The 8722-nt window shown below is 39.1% G+C and overlaps 2 protein-coding genes across 2 annotated transcripts; one reads left to right on the top strand and one right to left on the bottom strand.

Annotated features, from left to right (window-relative positions):
• Positions 1-919: 919 nt before the first annotated feature.
• On the top strand, positions 920-4504 carry LOC126603764 (probable 1-deoxy-D-xylulose-5-phosphate synthase 2, chloroplastic). The gene is made up of 10 exons (XM_050270722.1): positions 920-1087; positions 1246-1407; positions 1534-1698; positions 1823-1973; positions 2112-2383; positions 2476-2749; positions 2831-3138; positions 3245-3526; positions 3606-3890; positions 3991-4504. The coding sequence occupies exons 1-10, from the start codon at positions 992-994 to the stop codon at positions 4135-4137; spliced, it is 2142 nt and encodes a 713-aa protein (XP_050126679.1). The 5' UTR covers positions 920-991; the 3' UTR covers positions 4138-4504.
• An 808-nt stretch (positions 4505-5312) lies between these two features.
• LOC126603763 (pentatricopeptide repeat-containing protein At5g65570) lies at positions 5313-7639 on the bottom strand. The gene has a single exon (XM_050270721.1). It carries the CDS (start codon positions 7458-7460, stop codon positions 5313-5315), a length of 2148 nt encoding a protein of 715 aa, XP_050126678.1. The 5' UTR covers positions 7461-7639.
• Between the last annotated feature and the right edge of the window lie 1083 nt (positions 7640-8722).

Here is an 8722-nt window from a genome sequence, read left to right as displayed (position 1 = left end):
ACAATGAAACTCGGCAGTCCATGGAGTTGGCAGGAAAGAGTCACAAAATAAACAGATCTTCCTTTGCAATTGGGCAGTCCTACTATGAAGCCAATACTAATATTAGTCCCCACCTTCTGAGGGATATGCAATGGTTGCAACAATCCAAGATGAGCTATGGTTTCAAACTTCTTTTGCTGGCAGATGTTGCATTTAGCCACAAAGTTCCTAATATCCTTCTTCATAGTTTGCCAATAAAATCCCCTTTTGATTATGTGATTGGGCTGAAAAGTAGAACAAGAAGGCTCCACTAAGGTATTTTGAATTCTTCCTTGTATACTTGAAAGGGCATCTTCCACCACATTCTCATAACTAATAATCAAACCCAACGAGATTCATATAGCTGACCCTATTTAGTGAAATAAGATTTGGTTGTTGTTGTAGCCTGTTACATTTATGACTGCTATAGAAATGTGTGTTAATTTCTTCTACCAATGCATTAGTTTTTACGCATGCAACGTGAAAAATAAAAAAAATAAAGAAATGGTTCGCCATAAAAACTTTTTGTAAGAAAATGGAAACGAAAAATCATCTTCCTTTTTCAAAAATTAACAAAAATCGTTGAACATATTTTTATTTATCCCCTTAAAATTTCCCATTTATCCTTGGGTCTCAAATATGAAATTTTGGCGCTCAATTGTGGATTGACGCCCAAATAAAATACATAAGTACGTAGAGAAGGTTGTGGAGAGTAACTTTTGCAACTGTGCCGACCAGAAATTTTGGGTAGAGTACTAGCAGTTATTGCCAATTTCTAGACAACAATGAATATCATTTTAATTTAAATTAAACAGAAACAGTAGAGCAACTGTATTATTTTTGCCACGTAGGTGCCTCTTCCGTTGCATCACCAACTATATAAACTTGTTTCTTGTCCCCTCTCCGTGTCTTCATAATTCTCCCAACCTCCTCCTCGCCCTCCTCATTGATTCTGAGCTGGGTTCGGTCAGCAATGGCGGTCTCCGGCGTATTCATTAGACCAAATCAGTACCTGTTTTCATGCCTCAATCCTCCAGCTCCAAAACTGAATCACAGTTGCAGACAACAGGTTTAGTAGAATAATAATAATATTACATGTCAATATTATCATGCTGTGTTCTTCTTCGCATTTCCCTGTTGTTTTTTGCTTTCGGATATATTCATGAATGGTTTCTTCTGATGCTTCAATGGTTTATTTATTTATTTATTTTTTATCATTTGTGGCAGCTTTGTGTGAAGGCTTCAGCTGGTAACTCAGACGGTGAGGACTGCAAGTTGATCAGAAAAGAAAAGGATGGATGGAAGATCGATTTCTCTGGTGAAAAACCGGGCACGCCATTGCTGGACACAGTCAATTACCCAGCTCACATGAAGAATCTCTCCACAGAGGTAGGCTGGCAACACAGATAATAAACTCACTTCTAAAACAACAGATCAAGTTACATATAATATAATTTCGTCACTAATGCCCTGTTTTCTTGTAGTGGTTGATTTTTACGCTGTTATTTTCCACAGGATCTTGAACAACTAGCAGCAGAGCTGAGAGTAGATATTGTTTACAGTGTTTCACAGTCAGGTGGGCATCTCAGTTCAAGCTTAGGTGTGGTGGAGCTGACAGTGGCACTGCATCATGTGTTCAACACGCCCGACGACAAGATCATATGGGATGTTGGTCATCAGGTGCAAGAAATTAACATTCATTAATAATTTGGTTGAAAAGAAAATACTGTTTTAACTTATTGATCAAAAGACGTTAAATTGTACCGATCTACTCAATAGTTCTGAGAAGCAATTACTTGTGCAGGCGTATCCTCATAAAATTCTTACAGGAAGGAGGTCCAAGATACACACAATTAGGAAAACTTCAGGTCTTGCCGGTTTCCCTAAGAGGGATGAGAGCGTTTATGATGCTTTCGGTGCCGGCCATAGTTCTACAAGCATTTCTGCTGGTTTAGGTACCTATTTCTCACCTTAACCACCTCCCAACCCGAGAACCCCATTTCAATCTCGACTTTAAAATACATGTCCAAGACAGTAAATGGATAATTTGCGAATTTCATCTCACCTTTGTTTCCTCGAAAACTTTATGACAGGCATGGCAGTGGCAAGAGACCTACTTGGGAAGAATAACACTATCATTTCAGTGATTGGAGATGGAGCCATGACTGCAGGGCAAGCATACGAAGCCATGAATAACGCAGGATACCTTGATTCTAACCTGATCGTCATATTGAATGACAATAAGCAAGTCTCCTTACCTACCGCCACTCTTGATGGCCCTGCAAAGCCCGTTGGGGCCCTCAGCAGCGCTCTAACCAAGCTACAAGCAAGCACCCAGTTCCGCAAACTTCGCGAGGCTGCAAAAGTAAACCTTTAATCTTGCAAATTGTGATTCTTCCTATTCTGACCTGTTCAACTTATTTCAAAAAACCTGACTCTGAAAAATATCTTTCGAAGAGTATTACGAAGCAAATTGGAGGCCAAACACATGAAGTTGCAGCAAAAGTAGACGAGTATGCAAGGGGAATGATAAGCGCTTCTGGATCCACTCTCTTTGAGGAGCTTGGGTTATATTATATCGGTCCAGTGGATGGGCACAATGTTGCAGACTTAGTCACCATTTTCCAGAGAGTGAAAGCCATGCCGGCCCCGGGGCCGGTTTTAATCCACATCATGACAGAGAAAGGAAAGGGCTATCCCCCAGCTGAGGCAGCAGCTGACAAAATGCATGGTATGAGTCAGAACTTTACGATCCCAGTAATCAGATAAGGAATCTTATGATGATCCTTATTTTATTTCCCTGTATTTTCAGGTGTTGTCAAGTTTGACCCACAAACCGGCAAGCAATTTAAGACCAAATCCCCTACACTTTCGTATACCCAGTACTTTGCTGAATCACTGATTAAGGAAGCTGAAATAGATGACAAGATTGTAGCCATTCATGCAGCAATGGGCGGTGGCACTGGTCTAAATTATTTCCAGAAGAAGTTTCCAGATCGTTGTTTTGATGTGGGGATCGCTGAGCAACACGCTGTTACATTTGCAGCTGGTTTGGCTGCAGAAGGTCTGAAGCCATTCTGTGCTATCTACTCATCATTCCTGCAACGAGGATATGATCAGGTGAGCTGATAGAAAGGAATGGTGATGGTAGTGTACTTTTTAAATCTAAAGTTTTCGACAAAATCACTGCTTCATATGGCACTAATGATTTATAATGGGTATACAGGTGATTCACGATGTAGATCTTCAAAAACTACCTGTCCGCTTTGCAATGGATCGAGCTGGCTTGGTTGGTGCAGATGGGCCCACCCATTGTGGAGCATTTGATATCACATACATGGCTTGTTTGCCCAACATGGTGGTAATGGCTCCGTCTGATGAAGCTGAACTGATGAACATGGTCGCCACAGCAGCAGCCATAGATGATAGACCCAGCTGCTTCAGATTTCCTAGAGGCAATGGTATTGGAGCACTTCTTCCTGCTAATAACAAAGGAACCGCACTTGAGGTTAGTATTAAAAAAATTCAAAGGTATTGAGTGAGTATACAAAATAGATAGCTGAAATTCATTGACCAATATTGAATAGGTTGGTAAGGGAAGAATATTGATGGAAGGCAGTAGAGTAGCAATTTTGGGATATGGTTCCATAGTTCAACAATGTGTAAAAGCTGCAAACAACCTGAAAACCAGGGACATATCTGTTACAGTAGCCGATGCACGATTTTGCAAACCTCTGGATACTGAACTAATCAAACAATTGGCTAAGGAGCATGAAATTCTTATTACAGTGGAAGAAGGTTCAATCGGAGGTTTTGGATCTCATGTATCCCACTTCCTAAGTTTAAGTGGTATTCTAGATGGACCGCTTAAGGTACTATATTTCCTATTATTCTCATAACATCACTGATTTTTGTTCTTTTAGTCTCTTTATCTCTTTGTCGGCCATAAAATTCTGGGATTTTTCTTTGCAGTTGAGAGCAATGGTACTCCCTGACAGATACATTGATCATGGAGCACCACAGGATCAGCTTGAAGAAGCAGGGCTGTCCTCGAGGCATATCTCAGCCACAGTATTATCTCTGTTGGGGAGGCCAAAAGAAGCTCTTCACTTCAAGTGAGTGCACAAGTGGACTCAATTTTATTGCCATGGTAACTGTTCATAAAATTCGCAGCTTTGGCTATCTTGGTTTGAGAAAAACCGAATGTCAAAAACCAAACTACACAGAGCATATTTGGGGTGCTCATGTATTATGCTACAAGACCCATTTAGGTATCAGATAGAACAATCAGTGCATAATTAGTGCTTATGTTGTTAGCAACTGTATTATATTGAAGGACGCATGGTGTGAAACTTGAAACAAACAGAAGAATTTTTTTCATGCAGAGAGTTCTTCACTCATGTACCCTACTGCTTATAAATGGGGTTCTTTAGTTTGAAAATTTAATCACATTTGGTGTGTGCAACATATGATTACTCCTCCGAAACTCATCTTTGCAGCTGTATAATCAATTGGCAATTGGCTAATCTCTACATTAAACAGATTTCTACAGAGGTCCTCACCCATAATTAGCAGTGAAGAACAACCATGTGTACAAAATAATTGGTCTATAGCTTGCAATGCAACTGTTGATGAACTGACAACTAGTTAATTAGAAAACAAGGTTTAGGAATTGGGAACTGTTATTTACACTCCAAAAATCTCATTCTACACTCCTCACAAGTGTATTTTTCTTTCTAATTATAGAAAGTTTGGAGTGCAAAATGAGATTTTTGGAGTGCCAATAACAATTCCCTAGGAATTTTGTCATCAATAATCCATAGGTGTAATACACTCCTAGCAAACACTTCGAGGATAGCAATTAAGTTTCATATCAATTTTGCTACACTTCCAGGATAGCAATTAAGTTTCATATTAATATTGCTATTCCAGTTAGGAACCATAAAGGTTTCATATCGGTTTTGCTATGTCAACTAGGAACCACAAATCATTTTGTAATTTAAGTACATACCTAATTTGTAATTTAAGTACATACCTGATGTCCCGCATCCTTGAATGACTCAAATACTGAGAATATACATTCATTCCAATCGATTCAGGAACGAGAGAAAGAACTAATGCCCCATCTAGGATGAAGATCAATCAAGTGGGAGCAGCTTCCCACACAGGGAATTCAAAGTGATTAGTTACAGCCAATCAATCAGAAGACAAGATCAATAACCTTGCCGATCTAACAGTAAAATCGACAACTGCACAATGGGGCCTTGTATACATCTGAATTGTATAATTTGTATTCACCAATAGTCTCCACAGGAACAAAATCCATCCTTAAAATGATGGAATCTCTTGGCGTCCCGAGCGATTATTTCTCTCCCGATAACTTTGGTGACAAATTTTATCCAGGAATGACAGTCCCCACAGACTCTAAGGTTCTTATATATCCTGATAACAGTATCCTTATTACTACTCATCAACAGAGCAAACGAAATAGCTAGCTTCTCACTGTGAGAGTGCAAAGACCTCTCCTTGTGCTCCTCATCCAAATCTTGCAACACAAATCTTGTATCAGGAATATAACCCAAAATTTTTACCCTGTCAGTCAAATTTTCTAACATTTCATTTATCTCTCTCGATCTTGGATGCGACAAATCTCCAGCCATGAAAGTGTGAACCTCCCTGTCTACATCAACCCAACTCATTGCAGGATTCTTCTTGAATTTCATATCCCTCAGTGTGCTTTTCATCCCAATGACTTGACTCCAATTACCGGTTGAAGCATAAACATTTGTCAACAGGATATGAGACCCCCCGTCACCTGGAGCGAGTTCAAGCATTTTATTAGAAGCTCTTTCTGCCATCTCGATCTCTCCGTGAAGTTTACATGCACTTATCAGTGTTCTCCATAATACTACATCTGGATTCCTGACTTGTTTCACTAGTGCTTCGGCCTCTTGAAGTCTCCCAGAACGCCCCAGCAAATCAACCATGCAAGCATAGTGATCTACTGTCAACTCAATATTATGATTATTCGTAACAGTAGCAAAGATTTGGCAGCCTTCTTGAACCAACCCTGAATTGTTGCACGCCAAGAGAACACTCAAAATTGTTACTTCATTTGGCCCAAGTCCCAAGTCTTTCATTCCATTGAAAAGCTGAAGTGCTTCATGTCCAAATCCATTCTGGGCATAACCATATATCATGGAGTTCATGGATACCACATCAATTTCGATTAAGTCATCAAAAACAGACCTTGCCATTTCTGTACTTCCACATTTCCCATACAAGTTAATGAGAGCAGCACCAGCATATATGTCTCTGTCCAATCCAAATTTTGTGACCATAGCATGGATTTGTTTTCCTTCATCGATCATAGCAAGGCTTGAGCTTGCTTGAAGAGCACTAGATAACGTGAAAGAATTCGGAACAATTGAACTGCGGATCATTTTTCTGAACTTTGTCAAAGCCAACTCTTCTCTTCCATTTCTTACAAGACCCACAATAAGAGATGTCCAAGTTACCTGGTTTGGATTCAGAAACCCTTTAAAAACCCTTAGAGAATCATCAATCAATCCACATCTAGCATACATAGTTAAAAGTGATGTCTGTGAAGCCACAGCAAGTTCAGAACCCGACTTGATAGCAAGACCATGGACCACTTTACCATTAGATAAATCATCTAAATTCCCACAAGAGATCAAGATGCTAGCAAAAGTATATTCATTAGCCTTAATTCCTCCCTTGATCATGTTCCTGAAAACAGCTAGAGCTTCACCATCATCACCATGCTGAGAGTAACCAACAACCAACGTTGTAAACAAAACAACATCCTTATCCACAACACGATTAGCCACCAACCGCCCATCCTTCATTCTCCCAAACTTCACGTACATATCAACAAGAGCACTAGCAACAAACACGTTCGACACCTCCAGACCCAAAACCACTGCCAACCCATGAGCCCTCCGCCCTTCATTCACAAGTCCCAGATTACAAAAAGCCTTGAAAACGCTCGAAAACGTGAACTCATCTGGGAAAACTCCATCCAATACCATCTTCTCATACAACCCAATTGCTTCCTTACTCTTTTTACGGCCAACATAAGAAGATATCATCGAGTTCCATATGACAACGTGCCTCTCAGGCAATTCATCAAACAGTTTGCGTGCATAGCTAATGCTCCCACACTTCAAGCCCGCATCGACGAGCTTGTTGCCTACAGAGAGGTGAATGCAACCGGATTTGATCATATGGGTCTGAACAATTCCAACGTCCATCAACGACCTTGTGTGTATGCATTGTTGAATCAGAGAAGAGTAAAACTCAGTAAAGGATTGAGAAGAAGACATGAAGTTGTTCAGGTAGTTCAGTTGGCTTAGTCTTCTTGGTAAGTTCATTTCAAATGATATGAGCAAATTTGAAAGCCTGGGCAACCTAACAGCCATATTTACGGGTGCAAATTAAGACTCACCACCCGTACTTTCAAAGTTGAGGAAAATAATGCTGATTTGTTGTAATGCAATATGTGGATGGACCGCATCACATGAATAGTTCTTTACTAGTCATTTGAATAAAAATGAGATGGATTACTTTATGTACTATTTATTTGAAAAAAAATTGTATAAAGTGAATAGTGTTGCTACATTATTTTGTCAGATGAAAAAATCTATAAAAGGAGGTTCATCCGTTCATTGTAAACTCATAATTCCATATCAAAGGGAGAGAAGAGAAGAGGAAAGAAGAGAGATGCAGAAGAAATTACCAGTGAGTTGGGCTAGAAAGAGAAGAGCAAATAGTGAGAGTTATTATTGTACTCCTATTATTTCAAATAATGAAATAAAGTACTACTGCTAGCCCGAGGACGTAGGCACAGTTGCCGAACCTCGTAAATATTGTGCTTTATTTACTTTATGTTCCATTGCACACATATCCTCAATTTCACAACTCGTTATCAACAAGAAGATCTCTCATGTATGTGGAAAACACAACGCCATAGACCCGGCTAGAATCTCACAGATAAGAAAATCTTTTTACTTTATCTTCATACTTCTGTACAACTAATTTTCGTAAAGCAAATATACATTTGATTATATAACTATTATTATTGGCCGCGAATGACATGTGAAAAGAAAACAAGTGATTCAAAGTTAAGTGGCACAAGTCTACACAAAAGACAGTAGCTTAAGACTTGTACAAAAATCTCACCAGATTTCTTTTATTCAAAATTTAAAAGGTGGAAATCATGGTGCCATGCATTTAGGGAAAAAGAAAAGAAACATTAGACGTACTAAACTGTTGACAAAAGAGGAAAAAAGGGAAGTATAGTAAGTTAATATTTACTTTTTCCTTATCATTGTTATTAATATGATTGGTGGAATAATCCCCCATCATACATTAATATATATGTGAATGACGCGACACCATCGCCCTTCTTATAATAACAATTAGGATAAATTACACAAAACTACCTCAACTATGGGTCGAATCACAATCTCATACCTCATGTATAAAACATTTAATGTCATACCTCAACTCATGAATTTGTTGCATTGTCAGACTTTCGTTACATTTTCTGTTAATTTGGGTGTTAATTGATGACGTGGCCGGAGCGGGGCTCATTGCTTCGCTAACTGAAATAAAAAATTAATTTTTTTATTTAAGAATTTAACAACCGACCCCCAGGAATCATGCATGAGGATAACAATTC

This window comes from Malus sylvestris, chromosome 15, assembly GCF_916048215.2.
Source record: "Malus sylvestris chromosome 15, drMalSylv7.2, whole genome shotgun sequence".
In the NCBI taxonomy this organism is placed as follows: Eukaryota; Viridiplantae; Streptophyta; class Magnoliopsida; order Rosales; family Rosaceae; genus Malus; species Malus sylvestris.
This window is presented reverse-complemented; position numbering and strand designations above follow the sequence as displayed.